We start from the raw sequence: 20,396 nt of genomic DNA, 5'->3' as shown, positions 1-20,396 counted from the left end.
TTTCCCACTTACTTAGTTTCATAATTCTAATAAATAGGGATTAATTAACACTAAGTAAATATTCATAAGCATGATGTTGCAAATTGTTAGTATACCTTGAACTCCGTATGGTATGCCGCTAGTCGAACGTGGGTCAAGGGGGGCGACGCCCCCTTGCCTGGAGTCCGGGGGCGGACATGTGTCTTTTTTAGGTCTTAATTTTGTATTGGGTCTCACCAGTTGTCTGTGTGACTATTTATATAGAAGTTGGGTGCATAACTCAATACTCTGAAAACAATCTGAATACAATATGTTCCCCATTTCCGCCCGTGGACGTAGCCAACGCAACGTTAGTGAACCACGTAAATTCTGTGTATATTTACATTTCTGTTTGTCTCGATTATACAATTGCTCTATTGTGTCACAACGCGAATCGTTGGACACGATATGCTTATACTATGCAAGAGTGTAAAAGCATGTCACTTACCGCTACCTATGTCGCTCAATTAGCATTGCGTGTGTAGCACATGTGTGGGGTGTTACGTCTAAGTGTGAAAAGTCCTATTTATAAAAACACTACTTTAAAATCTGAATTTTTGAAGTTAAAACTTATTTTTACCAGCCATTGGAGTCCAATTGACACTCTTCCACTTTACATTTTTTTTTTGTTATCTTATTTTCATTAATAAATAACTTTATTAATCAATTTCATTTTTACAATGCTAAACAAAGAATTTTTAGTGTTCATAAACTATCAGTTCGTTAACTGAAAAAATGTATGAATTGTGTGTGTGAAAATAAAATAGTGGAAAAGCCGTTGTGAATTAAGTGAACTTCAGTCAAATTCATTATCACCTGGATAAATTAATTGGATAATTGGTAGAAATATTAGTTGATTTAATTTATACTAGTAGTAGTTAATGGTACAAAAAGTTTTCAGTTGACGTGTACATTGATTAGACTGATTAAAAATATAAAGAAATCGTATTGTTTGGATTGGATAAATAAGAATGTTTTCAACTATATAAAATAAAGAGATAAAGATTGAGTATGACAAAAGTTCTGTTGGTTATAATCTGTTCTACTTTAGTTTTTTAATTAAGATTCCGCGTAATACCAATATGATGCTTAATTAAAGTTTAAACTAATCTGTCTATCCCTCATGTAAAAGGAGTAAAATGTAGGTATATAATTACTATAATAATTTTATTAATATGCGGACCCATTGAAGCAAGAGGTGACATTTCCTATCATTTCATTGCTCCCTTTTATCAGCTTTAATTTCCCTCTCTTCACTTCTATGTCAATACAACGCATTTCCAACTGCTAATCTTGCATTGAGATATGACACCCCCATGTTTTCTTGTCACTCTCACTCAGTCTCTCTCTCTTCGCACAACCGTAGCCGCCGGTATATATACGTTTTAACATTACATGACCGACTTGTATTTTAAAGCAAAATTGATAACAAAAAATGATAGAGAGGAAAAAAAGTGATTGAATGTATCATTGTATTGTAAGTGGAGACGATCCACACGCAAGTCCATTTAACTTTCATTTGCTTATTTCAAAGCATACACTGTGTCAAACGACGACGACATTTATTATGTCTGATCTCACAAATTCAGTTTCCTATATTCGCACTGCTAGTCAAATTTTTTATTCTTTATGAAACACATCAATATATCAATGAAGAATTGATCTTGGATTAGATTTATTTAAGTTTTTGAGCGTTTGACAAACTAAATTCCTTCTATATATAGATTTACTTGCTTCCTCTTTAAATTACAATGGACATAGTATATATGATGTTCACATTACCCTGAGATTTTGATAATTGTTACTCTGTTCATACGTCACTTCACGAACTATAAAAATTAATTTGCTCTTTAAGATTTTCAGACATGCACAATAAATGGAATGAATAATTAGCTAGGGAAAATAAAGAACTGCGTAAAAGCAACGTATATGTATGAAACAAGTTTTAAATCTACTGCCATCAACGTCAATTGATTCAATTGCCTAATAAATTAAATATCTCTCCATCACAATAAATAGTGTTCTATTATAAGCTAATGAAGATAGGATACAGTAAAATAGAAGAAAATTTATATGTATCATCGATTAAATTTGAGATGAAATTATGTAGTATTAGAGCGAGTTTTTCAATTGTGAGATGAAACTTTAACTAACCGAGCAGTATATAAGAGCGGAAATAAAGGGAAAATTCATTGACCAACATTATGTTTGAGCGTCGAATTTCCAACCGAATCAGGTGAAAAATCCAACTCATTCAATGTTCTTAAGTGGTTTGAGGGAAAAATGATAGTACAAAGAAAATACTACTGGTATCATTATCTTTGTAAAAGAATAATTAATATCATCTATTACAAAACTCATCAGCAACTTGATCACTTCTGATCAATTGATTATAAATTAAATGGAATCTCATGTATTTATATCAATATAAGTGTGAAAGTGTTAACTCAGTTTGATACCAGCGGCATGCTCGTCCTTCCGTGTCGCTGGCAAGGACACGTTCGTCCGTTCCAGCGGCACGACGCTGCTCTTAAATAAGAGCACGTCCGTGCCGCTGAGCAGCCTTACGTGGCGGCACGCGATTGGCAACGGCAATTTCATTTTTTTTTTGTAATTTTTTTTAAATTCGAATTTAATTTTAAAAAATCATTTTTAAATAATAAAAAAAATATTTTCCCACTTCTCAATAAATTATACTCCCTCCATTCCATAGTAATGGAGGCAAAACTTTTCGGCACAGAGATTAAGAAAAATTGTGTTAGATGAGTTAAGTAAAGAGAGAATAAAGTGGAAAATGAAAAAGGTAGAGAGATGAAGAGAGAAAAAAAGTAAGAGAGAGTGAAGTAGGTGTAGAAAAATGTGTTGACTTTTACTAAAAAGGGAAACGACTCTATTACTATGGAATGGAAGGAAATAGAAAAACGCCCCTATTACTATGGAACGGAGGGAGTATCCGTTTTCTACACACTTTTAATTTATTTTCAATTTGATTTCCCCAAAACTGACATTTTAATAATGTATTTTTATTTTTTAGGATTTTAATTATGTAATTTTTATTTTTTAGGATTTAATTATGTAATTTTTATATTTTAATATATTTTTATATTTTTATATTGTAGAAATGTTTTTAGTAATTGAAGTATTTAAATTGAATAATAGAATAGGGGATCCTTGAGCTTGTCCTTGCGGAAGAGCACGAATGTGGGTGTTGTGCTCTTGTCTAAGGACAAAGAGTAAAAGTGGGTTCAGGCCCACCTCTGTGCTCTTATTTAAGAGCTCTTATTTAAGAGAACGGATGAGGATGTTCTAACTGAATTGATTATTAATATTGATTGATTATTAATATTGAAATGATAGTTTAATTTAATTTTTCTTGTATCACGTGTTATGTGAATTTTTTTTTTAATTGTGCAGTGATTTTTCCTCTCTACACAAGTCGAATTCTATATTTAAAATATGAATCTAAGTCAAGGAGACAATTAGTGGCTAATCCAACAGTAAAATGAGTAATCCCTAACAAAATAACACAAAGTATAATTAATTAAAAGCATCTAGCAAGAATCCAACAAGACAGATGGCTAATCCTACAGTAAAATCTTACGTGGTTTAGCATCTTTCACATAATTAATCCAATTATTTATTTAATTGGTCCAGCTGCTGAGCATTATTAATTGGCTAATCCAATCCTAACCCTTTTTTTAGTTCAAGTAATGATGAATACTTTATTATTACTTGAACAGGAAAGGCAGTTAAGTCTACAGGAGAATTGACTAAAAATAGGAAGATAGTAGTATTAATTAATTAGGAGATATATCCCTTTCTAGGTTTTGACATGATATCAAGGTTAATATGATTAATTAATATGCTTCATGTCGTTGATTTTCTTTTCATTTTCATCTTTAATGGTTTTACTTTTGTTTTTCCTGCCGATAAAATTCTACTAATATGCACAATTTTATTCGTATTAAACGTATGAGAAATTTGCCTAAAATTGTGAAATTTGCTCATTTTACTTTAATGGTTTTCCTTTTGTTTTTCCTGCCTAAAAAATTGTGAAATTTTCAAATTTTAAAATCAACTGAAAAAACTACAGTACATATGAATTTTGGATTTTAATGTATACTAGTAGAATGATAGAGTCACAGATAAGAGCATTAAGCAATTTTGTAACTATGGACATACATTAAATTATGGTGTTATTCGGCGGCTATGAATAATAGTTTAATTATCTAAAATTAAATTGTAAATGTATTTTTTTGTTAGAGTAATAAGCTAATATAACTAATTATTATAAAATTATTCCTTTAAAATTAAATTATATAATTTGATTTTATAAATCAAACATAGTACATGCATAATACTATAATCTTACAAAACTAAGGTCACCTAAATTATACATTTAACTTTGCTCATGAGAAGGAGTCGTCATTGTACAGTCGTCATTATCATAAAAAAATAAATAAAATAGTGAGTGGTGCAGGGAGTGAGAGAGTAGAGGTGGGAGTGGGCCCCACCTATCTGGAGTCGAGCGCGCGAAAACAGCGCGGGAGCTGTCCCCCAACATACGTACAACTCCTTTACCATCTTAATAATATTTAACTTCGAAACACTATTGTGATTACCTCATAAAGTGAGAATTTATTAAATCAAATGATTTTTTAATTTATGCAATACTAGTACTTTTATGATGGAGAAATTGGAGTTCTAATCAAATTAGAGATTAATATTATGAATAAGGGGTTAATTAGGTTCTCAAGTGAAACAATACGTACGTATCTATTAATAGATGTACAAATGAGATATCGAACAATTCATATATAGTTGTTAATTGAAAGGTGATTAATATTATTTCTTTTGCCTGGTATCAAGAGTTTTGGTTTATCATTTTAGTTTATTTTAATTTGTTTAATATTACGAACATCAATTTACTTTTATTATTAATAGTATATTAATAGCAAGTGAAGTTCACATTTCATTAACTTATAAAAGTATTATATGCATTTTATTGTAAAATTAATCTACTATACGAAAATGAGATTCTAATTTCATTATTATTTTTTTACTTATTATTTTTTATGTTTATTAAAATATGTGTGAACTTACTAAATACCTACAATCATAGATAGTGAAAATATAGTACTACTCCACTATATTTGATCACTTAGTGCAAATTAAAAAATATTTATACAAGTAAATGGTCATGAATTTAGCATATGGACACAATATAAATTATATATTCTGCAATTGTATCAAATCAAAAAAGTTATTACAACTGTTGATTTGATGGTGGTGGACCCCCACTCATTTTGTGAGTTCCAATAGATATTCATTGGACATGGGTAAATATTTTAAAACTTTGAAATTGAATAGGTGAAGTTTAGTTAGATAAACATAGTATTCTCTTTTTAAGAAATTAAATTTAAGAGATATTGTTTTATCATTTGTATATTAAGTGGAGAAAAAAAATAATAATACTATATTTATATAAATATGAGAGATTTTTTTTTTAAAGAAAATATAATATCTTTTGTAGTGCAAATTAGAAAGAATAGTGTAACATTTATTATGAGACGGAGGAAATAGATAATTAAATAGAGATATTTTATAAAAATAAAATAACTCATTTTAGTTGGGACATTTCAAAAAGAAATATGAGTTGCTTACGATAAGATGGAGGGAGTAATATTTTGTTATACTCCATTCATTATTTAATATTGTTCCCACAATTGAAAAGTAAATATTTGGGATGTACTCCCTCCGTTCCCTAATAATTGGCACCGATTAACTTGATACATTTTAAGAACTATTGTGGAAAGTAGGTGGAAAAAGTTAGTACAACGTAAATTCTATTTTATATGTATATCAATTTTATAATAAAATATGAGTTTAATGAGTCAGTGGAATGTATGTTCAATTACTAAATGTAGTGAAATGTAAGGATAACCTTAATTGGGGATGAACGAAAGAAGAAAATTAGCGCCGATTAACATGGTGCGTAGGCAGTATTAAAATGAAGGATAATGCTATGTAGCCACATTATGGCCATCCACACAATGGTATAATGGTATTTAAACATTATTAAAATATTAGAAAAATTAAGCCTAGTTGTTAGTGCCAACTAGTGCATAAGTTTACATAATAGCCCTTTCCCTATAAAGCTCTATATTTTCCATTAATGTCCGACCCTTTATTCTTCCACCTTCCGGACCAAATTCTATAAACTAATGTGATTAGTTTGATTAAGATCGATAATTTATATAGTTTGAGTTAATGATGATTTATAGATTCAGATATAATTTATACGATTGATAATAGTAATAATGTTAATAATAATAGTGATATTAACAATATTAATTATTACTATTATCATTAGATTGTATCACTCCTTTAAATTACTCTATTATTTTATAAAATATAATAGGATTATTATACTTTTATATTTTAATATTATTAAATGTAGTATGTTATACTTATAGTTTTGCAAATTAATATATGTAGTACTAATTATTATTTTTATGTATATTAAATAATAAGTATAATATGTTTAAATTGTTATATTTTAATGTTATTAATCGACTGAATAGATACTTAGAGGTTTTATTTGTTATCCAGTTCAATTGAATTGAACAATTTATGATTTCTAAACACGAGGTATAACTTAAAGCTACAGTGCACACCAATAAATTAATTTATTATAATTATTCCTAAACATAAATGTTTAAAAATTATTTTCTAATGTCAAGAATATTTATAATGTAACTTCAAAACTTAACTCACATAAATAAATAAAAGTACATATATATATATATATATATAAATTGGAACTCCTAGTTATTTAATTGAATTGAATATCAATTGAATGAAATTTACTAGTATAAACTAAATTACAAACTTATTAGATTAAAAATAGAGTATTAATTTTCCCATCAAAATAAATATAATAAATTAAAAAGTTAGTACTAAAAATAGTAAATAAATATTCATTTTCAAGATTATATTTCGAGATTAAATATATATTTTGTTTGGTTCTTGAGATTAAATCCCACAACTCAATCCTAGATGAATAATCATGTGATAACTAGTAATGGTCACTCCCCCTTCTAACTAAAATAATCTCACAATTCAATCCTAGATAAACATCTCATGCTTATTTTGTCTAACAAACCAAACAACCACGATGTATATTATGTACTACTATTATATTAAGTTCTCCAATCATCCAACCAAATGTAAAATTAATTAATATTCCAATTATACAAATAAATCAAAATCAACTAACTCCAAGATTATTATCAATTAGAAAAATATAAATAAGATGCAATTGTTTAACGAACGACAATATAACACTACAACGGTATATAGTTAGTATTTATATTACATGCGCTAATTAGTATAAAAATACAAAATAAACAACGCTAAACATGTATCGAACGAGAGTATGGAGCTCGCATAAGGTTTGTAGCTTATTCCGATTGTATACTATATATATTTAGTACACAAATTAATGATTATTGTATAACTATAAAATCATATTATTATAATTCATATTTTTAAAAGTAATTGATAAAATCAAAATATGATAGTGCCCTAATCATATGAAATTTGTAAATTAATAGTAGTATTATTTTAAACAATTAAATGTTATAACAATAATTATTATTATTTGTTAATCTTTTTGATATTGTCTTATTGATTTTATTACAGTGTCGTAACAGTATTTAAAATTATCCTTAACAAGTGTTAACTATGTATTTTACTTATATCATATACTTATATTATACTCCCTTAGTCCCATAAAAATAAGGGTAATAGGTATGACACGAGAATTAAGACAAAATTAGTAAAGTAAGAGAGATAAAAAGAATGATATAGTAAAGTAAGAGAGAGGAGAGAATCATAGTTAAAGTAGCGTTAGTGGATAGTGAGACTTACATTATTAAATTGATATAATTTTCTAAAAATGGAATGCACATATTTTTTCAGGACGAACGAAAATGAAAAGTGCATATATTTTTATGGGACAGATGAAATATTTTATTAGTATTATTATTTAATTATTAGTGTAAAACATGACACTACACTATAGCATGTACGTATATATAGTAATAAAATTTAAATATTTAATTATAATATCTATGCTATAATACTGTTAATTCTTATTATAAAAATCTGGAAATAAGAAGAAAGTATACGTATATCTCACAATATTATTTATTGATGAATTAACACAAAGGGTAGAATAGTCCTGAAAATTTTAATACTTTCAAAGTGCATTAAATTTGATGAAAGGGAGCTCAAGTTTCTGTTAAAAATTAGATTATGGCTGGCCATAATGTGACCATTTATATTACAAAAGGAGCGAGTAATACTGTATTCGAATGTATTCTGATTTCAAGATTTATTGATGATGCATTATCCATCTTTTGGAGAATTAATTCTACAAAGAAATAATTAAATCTTTGAAATATAATCTTAAGCTTATGAGCCACATATGTCAAATTCGAGATTATCTGGTTGAGAAGTTAAAAGGAATTCCATTATAAAGATTATGTTCCGCTTTTACCTAACATATCCTCACAACAAACCTAACTTCAAATCATACGCAAACGCATAATAATATGCTTAATATCAACTAAAACATCTTAGTATCTTACTGTGCCCATGGAGGGATGCATAAATTTATTTTAGTAGAAGCTACATATTTAAAAAATTTGAGTTAAGACTTCGATATAGTACTTAATATTTTTTCTACGTTTCGTTATGATAATATATGCTTTTGTACAATGATTCATACTAATATTAAAAATTAGATAATGTTTTAGAATTATAAAAAAGATTTTGTTGGGATGATATGGACTTATAGGTGTGTCTATTATGCGTTCTTGATCTCGTTTGCCATCATACTTGCTTTATGGTTGCTATCTTGATCTAGAGTTCTTCGTCAAGTTGTTTGATTCCGTGGTGCTCATTTTGGTTTATTTGGAGTTAGCTCGAAGTATAATATTTTTCAGATATTTCTTAATTTTTAGCTTTTAATTTCTTGGTTTTGTACTTGAAAACTGAAGTTAGTGCATACGACTATATTACTATTGCTTATTATTAACGAGTTATATTATCACTTTTCTAAATAAACTACATTAGTTATACTGAGCTAACTATAGATATTTCATGATTTTTGGTATTATAACTTTCATTTACTGAAAATAATCTAATTAATTAAATTTAAAAAGTAGTATGATTTTTGGTATTATAACTTTCATTTACTGAAAATAATCTAATTAATTAAATTTAAAAAGTAGTACTAAAAAATATGGAGTAGATACTAAAATATTATTAAAGAAATCTATATATGGACTAATATAGAAGTTGATAAATATAAAAATAAGTAGAATTAATTTGTGTAGTAAAAATAAATACAAAATTACTTAACAAAATAAACCTTACACGCAATTTATTTCTAGTAATTTTATTAAAAACACTCCATTTCTGGAGGTCGATCATAACCTTTTTGCCTTTGAGAATTTGTTTAACTAATAACAATATCCAATATAATCAATAAATAAATTTAATAGGTTTCAAATAATTGCAAAGAATTGTCAATTTTCTGTTACAAAGGATGATATAGAGGCTGCGGGATAGCAAAAAATCACGAAATTAGAGATGGATTATGGTCAACGGAATTCTTGGAAGGTTTGATGTTATAGAGAATGTTTAGTCAGTTGTAGTTAAATTGTTTGATGAAATGACTGTTTTGATTTTGCTATGTTTATGCTTTCAGAGTAATGATTTTTTGGCTAATCTAACACGATTGTTGCTTCAAATCTGTGCAGTGCTCAAAAACTGGAGATATGCAGTGAGGCAATTTGTGAAGGCTTTTCCTAGTGAAGACGTAGTGCATTGTGAGTGTGAATGTTGTTTAATATCGCTTTTTCTTTTGTTTGATGTTATTACTAATTTGTTGCGATTGTTGCTCATTATCATCAAACAAGCTGCAAATTCTTGATCATGTTAGCTGGTTATAGTTTAGTTTTGATGTCGAAGGCCTCAAAGCTTAGTGAATGTGGTAAATTATGTGTCTTGACTCTTGATTTTGTAGTTAACAATGCCTCAATGTGTAAGTACTAGTCTCTGTGGTAACATAGTGTTTAACTCTATTGCTCGAGCATGGAAAAACGCACATTTTTATAATGCTTATGGGATTATATAATTCTGTACTAGATAGACCTTAATTAATCAAAATTCTGAAGCTATGTTTATTTTATTCTTTCAAACAAAACTTGTTTTGCTGTCATGGCTAGAAAGTAGATGAATGAAGCCAAAGGTTTTAAATGTTATCAGAAATGTTTCAAATCAAGTTGCTATATCTAGGCTGTGAATCCAATTCTACAATGTTGACACTCGGTGGAGTTGATGCTATAGGAAAGAGATTAACCGATGTGGTCTGTTTGTATCCTACGAAAGAGTCTTTTTTCATTATATATCGTAATCTCCTCATGAATCATCAATATATGATCAACTTAGTTCTTGTTTTCACCTTTTATCCATCAAGCATACGTGACTAGTTCACTAGAGCCTTCACTAGATCAAAATCTCCTTTAGAAATACAGCTTAAATCATCGTTTTAATGACTGAATATCAAGGTGATTTCTGTTGTTGTTCGTCATTCAAATCTTGAGAAGACGTGAGCTTAGAAAATCCCCTTTAGAAGAGAAACAAGAGGGATAATAGGTGGACTTAAACCTATGAATTTCGTGACCTCCGCAACACCTCATCTTTGAGCTAGAGGTCGCAGACAGGTTGTTCTCGTTAGGTGTCTTCTCTTTCTCTCAGAATGGATTTATTGCAATTTTCTTGGACCGTCTTATGCATCAGTTGGCCTCGAAAATTTGCTGGATTGCTTTCGACAATGTGTACTTGATATATGCATGATCTAAATTATGCATCTCTTGTGTAGATTTATCTTCTCTTTCTGAGAAATTCTATTGCATATCACATGCCTTGTACTTGATCATTTGATCGGTCATTTAGATTGCTTCTATGCTCGAATCGTTTGCTTTCTCCAAGCGGTTGCATGCTTGAGAAATACTGCGCAGGACAGGGAAGCACTTATTCTTGAAGGACAACAACAACGGGAGTCCTCCTCCTCTTCTGCTTCAGATGACCAATGATTCTGAATTCTGATGATCAAGTTCATGTCACTTGTGAGTCGCCTTTTCTTCCAAGTGTTGAATTCTTATATAAAACTACTGAAACTCCGTGATCCTTGATGTCGTTCCAGATTTGCATTGCAGTCGTTCATAAGGCGCGTGGCCTATGCAACCACCAGTTTTGATCGTATCCTTGTTTTATTCTAACCATCATGATCTCTTTAAGTATATCATTTTTTCTCAGATTGGTTGCAACCATGACAGGTTTTACATAGGTTTCAGTACAAGTATACAAGGGCCTCTCGCCTACACCACGATTCAGGCAAGTAATCGGACAATATCACGTGATCGTGTAACATATGGAGTATTGTTTTCTCGAGCCAACGAGGAATGAGTTACTAAAGTAATGGTGATTTTTGCCTGCTAATGTGATATATACAACATATGATTGTCCACTTCCAGTTTAACAACTACTGTTAATTTTGTTGAAAAGGTAATTTCTTATGTGAGAATTAAATTAATCTATTGCTCTGTAGACGATCTAAGATATGTCAAGCTCGCTCCTTGTTAAAATTTAGAGGCATGAATTGTAGTATCTAACTCAGTCTAAACATATCCTTCATTTATTGGGGACATCTACCTAGAGATAGTTTAGTGTAAAAAAATTCTAACTAGAGTAAGTTAATCCAAAGTGTAAAATTTGATCCCCAATAAGGTTCTCATACTATCAAACTTCATGATTTTTAACGATCTTTAAAATTAATAAAATATGCCAAACTTTGTAATTTTTAGAATAAGTTTTATAGCTTGTCCAACTTTTACAATGTTTACCCTTTCACTATTTCATATAGTACTACTTAATATAGTTTGTCCTTACTACTTTCTACTTCCTCCGTCCTATAAAAAATGTCACACTTGAGGGACGACACGAGATTTTAGGAAGTTTTGTTTTGTGTGTTAAATGGAGATAGAAAATATAATTTTTATATTTATGTGAGAGAGAACTTTTTTCAAAAAGGAAAATATGACATCTTTTGTAGGTACAAACTAAAAAGGAAAGTGTGACATCTTTTATAGGACGGAGGGAGTATTAATTTTAGTACTCCCTCCGTTCTATAGTAATGGAGGCAAAGTTTTTCGGCACGGAGATTAAAAAAAATTGTGTTAGGTGAGTTAAGTAAAGAGAGAATAAAGTGAAAAATGAAAAAGGTAGAGAGATGAAGAGAGAAAAAAGTACTCCCTCCGTCCTGCTTAAGATGACACGTTTTCCTTTTTAGTTTGTCCCAACTAAGATGACACATTTCCTTTTTTGGTAACTTTCTCTCTCCAATTAATACACTCAATCACTTTTTCTCACTCCTATTAAAATATCCATCTTTCTTTATTTCTCTACTTTAATACTTACACTCACCTTCTCTCTCTCCAATTAAACAATTTAACCAATAACTCCTAAAACCCCGTGCCGGCTAAGCAATGTGTCATCTTAGCCGGGACGGAGGGAGTAATAAAGAGTAAAGTAGGTGTGGAAAAATATGTTACTCCACTTTTTACTACAAAGAGAAATGACTCTATTACTATGGAACGGACGGAAATAGAAAAACGTCCCTATTACTACGGAAAGGAGGGAAAAATATAAGGAGTACTTTTAACTTTTAAGTGAGTCGCTAGTTCCCGAAAAATGTCGTAATAGAATTAATGTGTGGACATATGGGAAATTGGGCTTAGACATATAGGGTTTATGATGATAAAAATTAAAAATAACATCTCTCTGTCTTTTCGTTTTCTTTTATTGTCTTTAAGGATTTGCAAGTACAATTTCAATGCTTTTACACCTAATCCATTGAAATAACTTTTACACTTGGATATATAAATTTTTCTAGTTATGACTTATGAGTAGGATATGATTAGTGTACATCGACACATTACTTGTCACATACAATTACCTATTCTATCTATTGAATGCTGACATACGCATATGGGGTTTTCAGTTGGAAATGTACATAATTATTGTGTAGTTTCATCATCGTTGCGTCCACTCTGATCACCTATATCTCCCACATGACATAATTAGTTATCGATAAATAAAAAAACATTTTTGCTAAAACGATAAAATTTCTAGTATTTGAGGTATCTCCCTTGCATATTTTACAACCAAAAGTAGTGTATTGTCTAGCTATAATATGGACACTATTCATAAAATATTTCCTCTCAATTCATGAAAATGTGCGATATTAAACAGTTGTTTTTTTATTTATACTACCGTTGAAAACAAATACGGAGTATATTTTTATTTTAATTGATAATAATATGGTTGAATAAATTTAACACTGTAGTAGTATTCATCTTTATTTATTTTATTGTTCAAACATTGACGTTTATATGATAATGATCAAATCCATAATTAAAGCTTAACTTGAACGCGATCTGTTAAAGTGATTATCAATCTGAATATGAATATGAACTGCTATTTTCAAACTAGAACACAATTTGCACATGACACAATATAATTTGGATTAACACGACACGATAACAACACAATAAAAATATGGATCCAATTTACGGGATTAAAACCTGATTTTTGAATCTAATTTACACAATTAAAATTTAGACAATTTATTTATGATTTACATTAATCTAATTAATAAAATTTAATGTATAATCATTTATAAAGAATAATACTGTATTGAGAGGAAGGAGATTACACTAGAGATGCGTAAATTTGCAAATAAATCGAATAAAAATGTTCAAGTATTGAAGTATGGGAACTTTAAATAATTGTAGGATTAGTTTGTGACGAAAGCAATGAATAATGGCGTGGATTTGGAGAGTTGCATTGCCCCTACCTACACACTACATTTGCAGGCTACACCTATATTTATATCAACACTCTTTCATAAATTAATTAATTAATTAAAAGAAAATAAATGCAATAATAGTACAAATAAGCAATAGGTACAAAAATCTGATGAAAAACCAATTTCAACAGTGTTACATACGCTGATACGAGGGAGACAGAATGAAGAGTTAGAATCAATGGAAAATGAAAGCGAATAATATATAGTCCCACCGCACCTTACCCTGCACTAATACTCACTCACATGTCCCTTTCTCATATCAATTTCTTTAAATTATTATACACTATATTTAAAGCCTAAATTGTCAAATATGTGAACTTTATTTTTATAATGTTTGAATTTGTTCACAATTATCTCACTATATTATCGATGTTTTTCCGTGTCGTTTTCTACATAACGTTTAGCTCATATGCGGAGATGTCCACTAATGAATTTTACGGATGTTATAATTTTATCAAAAAAATTGTTTTGAGATACTTGCTAACAAATTTGAGTTTTATAATTTATTTTTGTTTAATTTTGATTGTAGAGACAAAAAGTTATTTTTTTTTTAATTGGAGGCTATTTAAATACTTAACGGAGAGTAATTCAAGTCATGTCTCAATTAACTCTAGAACCTAGCTAAATCCCCAAATCAAGCCAAGCACAATTACCATCTCACTTTCAATTTCCTAAAACATACCCCATCGATTCCACAACGGAGTCATTTTGACATTTTAATTACGTCCCTATAGTAGTAAAGTAATATTCTTTTAGTAAAAGTCAACGCATTTCTTCTCACTTATTTCACTTTATCTTCATCTCTCTATCTTTTTTTTTTCCCATTTTATCCTTCTTTTACCTAATTTACTTAACACAATTTTTTTTTAAAATTGCATGACGAAAGAAATACCTCCATTGCAATAGAATGGAAGGAGTACACCGTAAATACTCACCCTAATCCGTACATCACAAATAAATTTCAGAAAAGCCCCAAATATAATAAAGCTATGGTTGCTTAACCCTTTCTTTGTTCCATTACATGTACACATCCGTTCACTTTTCTGCACAAACACAGACACACCACTCTCTCTCATCTCATCCTCACATAATCTGGGCTCATTAATCGAGGAACAAATCTCACATATCGTCTTTCCCTTTTCCACCCTTTTTCTCAACTCCCTTTTTCACAATTTCAAAACCATGGCTTCTTTTTCTCTCTAGAGCTTTTCTCTTCATCAACAATGGCCTGCATGAATTCCATCCCAATAATCCTTCTTGCTTCTGCATTTCTCCTCATCTTCATTGCTCATGGTATATTTGTATATATATGTATAGTTTTTACATATTCACATTCTTCACTTTTAATCTTTTATCATACAAAATCAAGAAAAAGTTTTATTGACTTATCTCTCTCTCTTTGCATGTTTAATCAGGTAGACAATTCCCCAATAATGACATGGTAAGATTTATACATATACTACTACATTAGTTCTATTTCGTTACGGGATTTTATATAGTGTTATTTTATATAGTGTTATTTAGTGTAATTAATGAATAAAGAAAATGGAAAATGTGTCATTTTGAGTGAATTTTTTGCATTTAGCTCTAATAATTTTGATTTCTTGTTGGATAAATTCAGGTGAAAAATGAAGAAATTGGAGCAAGAATGATGAGGGGAGTGATAGGATCAAGGCCACCAAGATGTGAAAACAGATGTAGGAATTGTGGGAAGTGTGAGGCAGTGCAAGTTCCAATTGCACCAGCTAAGAAATTCTTGGATTCACAAATATTTGGGAAAATTGCAGCAAATACAGTTGAATATTCAAGAGGGGATGGTGTCTCAGGGTACAAGCCAATGTGTTGGAAGTGTAAATGTGGGAATTTCATCTTTAACCCATAGGTTTTTTCCCCATACTACCACATTAATTATTGATTTTTTTTGGCATGATAATTTCTTTTTTTGCAACCTGTGAAGTGTAATGAATCCTTGTGTACAGAGGGAATGTTGTGTTGTGCTTGGTTATGATATGTGATGACTCAATTTTTGCCATGGTATTTGTAATTTGTTTTATCCTTTGATTTTATTTTTGATGGAATACACATTACTGAATTTTAGGGGAGGCTATAGCTATGATTTATTAATCAAGTTAGTGATTAGAGCGTGTTTCAATAGAGCATTTGAGTTAATTTTCTTTTACTACTATATAGTTTGATGTACGATAATTTATATACCACTCCTATGTAAATATCTTGGATAACAGGATATATATCACAGTCAGTCTTCTAATAATGAGTAAGTACTATATTAACAATCAGAAAATTCTAATGTACTGTATTTAATCCCATTATAATCTGCAACTACTACAATTTTTGAAAGTAGAAGTACAATTTTTTGTATAAATGCAACTACAATTTTTGTGACTATATAACACACTGAATGCTACAATTCTACAATCATTTGTATTTTGTTGAATTTGTAGAGGAATGACTATGGACATATTTCACTAAAAAAAGGATAAAAGAAAGAGAGGTAACAGGGTTTGACAATTCCAAAGCAAAAAAAGAGAATTAATTACGAGAGCAGAGCACTGTTGATTTCTGTAGGTTCTGCTTTTCGTATTTTACAAGATTTTCAGTCCCCAAATCCAAAATATTGTAGTGGAGGTTTTGAGTCTCAAATCCAAAAAACCACACAAAAAAACTGTTTATGTTTAATTCCACCAATAAATAAAGGAGATATGGGGAGCCACTCCACATCATGGGAAAATGAGTTATGGAAAAGACATTGAACCAAACGTGTATACTGCCACAACAAATATTTTACATTTACAAATCAAAACTCATTAAAAATCACTGTATTGCAACTATTTCGTACTCACTCCGTCCCGTCTAAGATGACACATTTCTTGGCCGGCACGAGATTTTAGGAGTTATTGATTAATGTGTTTAATTGGAGAGAGAAAGGGTAGGTGTAAGTATTAAAATAGAGAGAGAAAAAGAGAAGAATATTTTAATAGGAGTGGGAAAAAGTGGTTGGATGTATTAATTAGAAAGAGAAAGTTTCCAAAAAAGGAAATGTGTCATCTCAATTGGGACAAACAAAAAGGAAAACGTGTTATCTTAAATGGGACGGAGAAAGTATAGTATTTGTATGCCAATTTTTAACAAATCGTTTGGTAAAAGTAAGATGAGATATTCAATATAGAAGCATGTGAATTCCGATTTTCACGCAACTTTATAGTATTGCATGAATTTCTTCTGAAAATTTTTAAAGTATAGTGTAGCATATCATTGTCACTGTTTCAATTGAGTAGCTAGCTATAAAATATTCTTTCTAAATCCATATACTATAAAAAGAAGTTCACTACAGTATTCCTATTTAATATCCAATGGTTACATACTTCACATTTGATTACCCATTGATAATGTTAATCACCACATCAATTGACATATGTGAATTATTCAGCATATGTGAATTAAGTTAACAATAAAAAAATTTATTTGGTACGTGTGAATTCTAAGAAAATGTAAATTAATAGTAATAAATTCTAAGGAGTTTTATTTCAGCTTGTATTTCATTTTTTATTGTTATTAAAATTTAATGATTAAGCAATTTGTAAGAGCATTAATTAAATAAAATTTCCTTAGATTAATCAACAGAAAATCAGATACAGTAAGGAGCTGATTTGTGCAGAGAGTCATGGACAAAATACAAAGAAGAACAGCTCAAAAATTGTTACAGATAGGATGATGAACATCACTACAATTGGTATGCAATGTTTTCGAAAGAATAATTAGATTACCTTTGCCCACACGAAGCATTGAAGAATCAACGATCTATCTCACTGAGGCTTAGCCTTGGCTGGTTGATGTGAACTCCACTGCAACAACATCAAAACAATCGATGTTCCTGAGGAAAAGAGAACATAATGAGTTAGGTCGTTGTGTAAACAGACATCAATATCATACGAACAAATTGGACTTAGAATACATGAATGTGCCTGTGATGTTGGTGTCAACCCAGAAAAGCAAGACTGGAATATCAAAGATAGTCGTAGATATCTTATTTGTAACTAAAAGTTATACGAATCCCTATATAAGATTAATAGGAGTAGGCAATTGTGTTCCAAATAAGAATGAAAGACGAGTTGATAACAGCCACAACTGCATATCCTAATTGGCAATTACATTAGAACCATCACGCCTCTGGTTTTGCCATTTTAAATAAATCCAAAATACTTCTTATAGTGTCCTGTGATAGGCATGTTCCGGATTTTCATTTCTATTTTCATATGGAACTAAATATAAACAAACGCAAGAGGAAAGCTTATGGCATGATCTCTAAACAAGAGTGATGATAAATCTTGATCTTTAGTTAATGGTGTATACATCAAGTTACAAACAGGGAGCATTACCAGCAAAGATGCCAACAGTTGTTAGATTTCCAATAGCCATTGTGTGGTAAATCAGATACTCCGACAGGAAATGGCCGAATGCGTAGATGAAGGATAGGAATGTGGCCAAATATAGAGGCTTGTTATCGAGGTTGAATGCACAGAGATAGCAAAGAGTGCAAGTCAAGAGTGTCCAAACTCCAAAAGTGCGGCCATGAACTTCAGTCACTACAATGCCATAGAAAAGATGGTCAAAGTTATGATAAGAGATGATCAAGACACAATTTTGGAAAATCAAGCAACAAAATCTTGTTTTAAATGCCAACGATGGCAGAGAAAACATATACACATAGGAAAAAATAAATGTATCCACATTGTATGTAGATCTGCATAGAAATAACATGTGTAGTTAAACATAACTTCATTTTGATCAAAAGCAATGAAATGTAGGAAAACTTGAATTTTGGAGACAATAGAGCTAGGCGAAAAAGAAAGACCATGGTTTAGGAGAACTAACCTATTTTTGTTACATAGACAAGTACTAGTTGTTAACCGTTTATAGGCACAAAGTTAACTGGTGAAGTGGCGATGGAAACACGAATTAACACAAACCATTTGGTGTCTCAGGAATCTCTTAATAGGATGATTCTATTCTTCTACAAACTAGTATTTCTCAACCAGATCTTGACTTAGTTCATTGATGATTATCTTTAAACATATGTTTGAAATCTTCACTCCCTCTGTTTATATTTCAGGTTATAGTTTCAATTAACTCTAAAGAAAAAGGAAACCACAAAAACCAGATATTGCTCTCTCAAATTTAGCATAAACTTTAAAAGAAAATATTGCTAAAGCGTTGTTCATCAATACATACACTGAAATGTAGATCCACTGTGCTAAACTCTAAATCAGATAGTATTAGCCAACATCATATAGTTCCAACTTCCAAGTGCAATCCTCAGCTAAAATTCAAAAAATAAAATACTGACAGAACAGAGTCCCAAATCTCCACCATTGTATTTTACACAGATTTATTCACAATAAAATCGCTACAAAAAATCATGAAAGTGCGATCTAGAAATAACACAGATCCTTTTAATTATGAACAATGCAGCATGTATAGAATAGGAGGAATATCACGACAACTTCATATCTACTTCAATAAAATCAAATCGAATCCAATTAGCAAACAATAGTGAGTGCTGTGAATTTCCATTGATCAATGAATTGATCGATTGCATTAATCACTGATGAATAATGGAAAAGCAAGGAAGGAAGCATAATAATACTGGTGGTATTGGAGTAAACGGCGAGGCGAAGAGCCCAAATATCGAAGAATCCGAACCACACCGAAACTAATCGGAGAGTGCCCACGAAAATCAGCCACCACCCTACCAACTTCATCTCTCTCACTCAGCTGCTTTTTTTGGAGTGAGAGATTCAATGTCTGTGATTCACAGAAAAAACACACTTCAGCCACCGCAATGCATAAAACGGCGTCGTCCTGTTTTGTTTCTTCCGCAATTTCCACCGAGCAAAGCTCAAGTTAGAGAGAAAGCATCTTTTTTCGAATAAAAAGGCTTTACTAATATAATAACCACAATTCAAAACTTTTATACTAAAAAAAAATGCGAATAAAACTAAAAAAATCTAATTAGAAGTCCAAATTATATGACTATATGATTTGAAATATAATGTTTTAAGCATTTTTGTACATTAAACACTTATTTAAAGTTTCTTAAAAAGACTTAAAAATATTAATCTGGACTAAATTGAAAATCCGTGTCTATTGGGCTTTGTCAAGCCCAATAGTAAAGAGACATGGAGTTGATGTAACATAAAGCAACCAAATTTTATGGACTTTAGCTGGAATTGTTTTTTGAAATGTGTGCAAAGATAGTATCACGAATAGTATCATGTAATCATACTATAATATAAAAGAATAGATTTATAAAATATTTTGAAAAATAAAAAATGCAAAAGGCCAATTTCAGGAAAAA

At 30.1% G+C, this 20,396-nt stretch overlaps 2 protein-coding genes and 1 long non-coding RNA gene across 3 annotated transcripts; 2 read left to right on the top strand and 1 right to left on the bottom strand.

The window, feature by feature from the left end:
• Positions 1-9,545: 9,545 nt before the first annotated feature.
• LOC125190683 (uncharacterized) lies at positions 9,546-11,682 on the top strand. Its single transcript, XR_007170952.2, has 3 exons — positions 9,546-9,708; positions 9,849-11,219; positions 11,297-11,682. It is a non-coding gene; the product is annotated as an uncharacterized LOC125190683 (long non-coding RNA).
• Positions 11,683-15,025: 3,343 nt separating this feature from the next.
• Positions 15,026-16,106, top strand: LOC125200945 (EPIDERMAL PATTERNING FACTOR-like protein 2). The gene is made up of 3 exons (XM_048098829.2): positions 15,026-15,313; positions 15,436-15,461; positions 15,642-16,106. The coding sequence occupies exons 1-3, from the start codon at positions 15,244-15,246 to the stop codon at positions 15,900-15,902; spliced, it is 357 nt and encodes a 118-aa protein (XP_047954786.1). The 5' UTR covers positions 15,026-15,243; the 3' UTR covers positions 15,903-16,106.
• Positions 16,107-17,631: 1,525 nt separating this feature from the next.
• On the bottom strand, positions 17,632-19,954 carry LOC125217953 (ergosterol biosynthetic protein 28-like). Its single transcript, XM_048119537.2, has 3 exons — positions 19,686-19,954; positions 18,418-18,624; positions 17,632-17,912 (listed from the first exon to the last, which is right to left on the bottom strand). The coding sequence occupies exons 1-3, from the start codon at positions 19,798-19,800 to the stop codon at positions 17,845-17,847; spliced, it is 390 nt and encodes a 129-aa protein (XP_047975494.1). The 5' UTR covers positions 19,801-19,954; the 3' UTR covers positions 17,632-17,844.
• Between the last annotated feature and the right edge of the window lie 442 nt (positions 19,955-20,396).

Source organism: Salvia hispanica, chromosome 2 (assembly GCF_029641045.1).
Source record: "Salvia hispanica isolate PSC_SH4W2 chromosome 2, Shi_PSC_v1, whole genome shotgun sequence".
Taxonomy (NCBI): domain Eukaryota; kingdom Viridiplantae; phylum Streptophyta; class Magnoliopsida; order Lamiales; family Lamiaceae; genus Salvia; species Salvia hispanica.
Note: the sequence above shows the minus strand (reverse complement) of the source record. Positions and strands in the feature narration are given on the sequence as shown.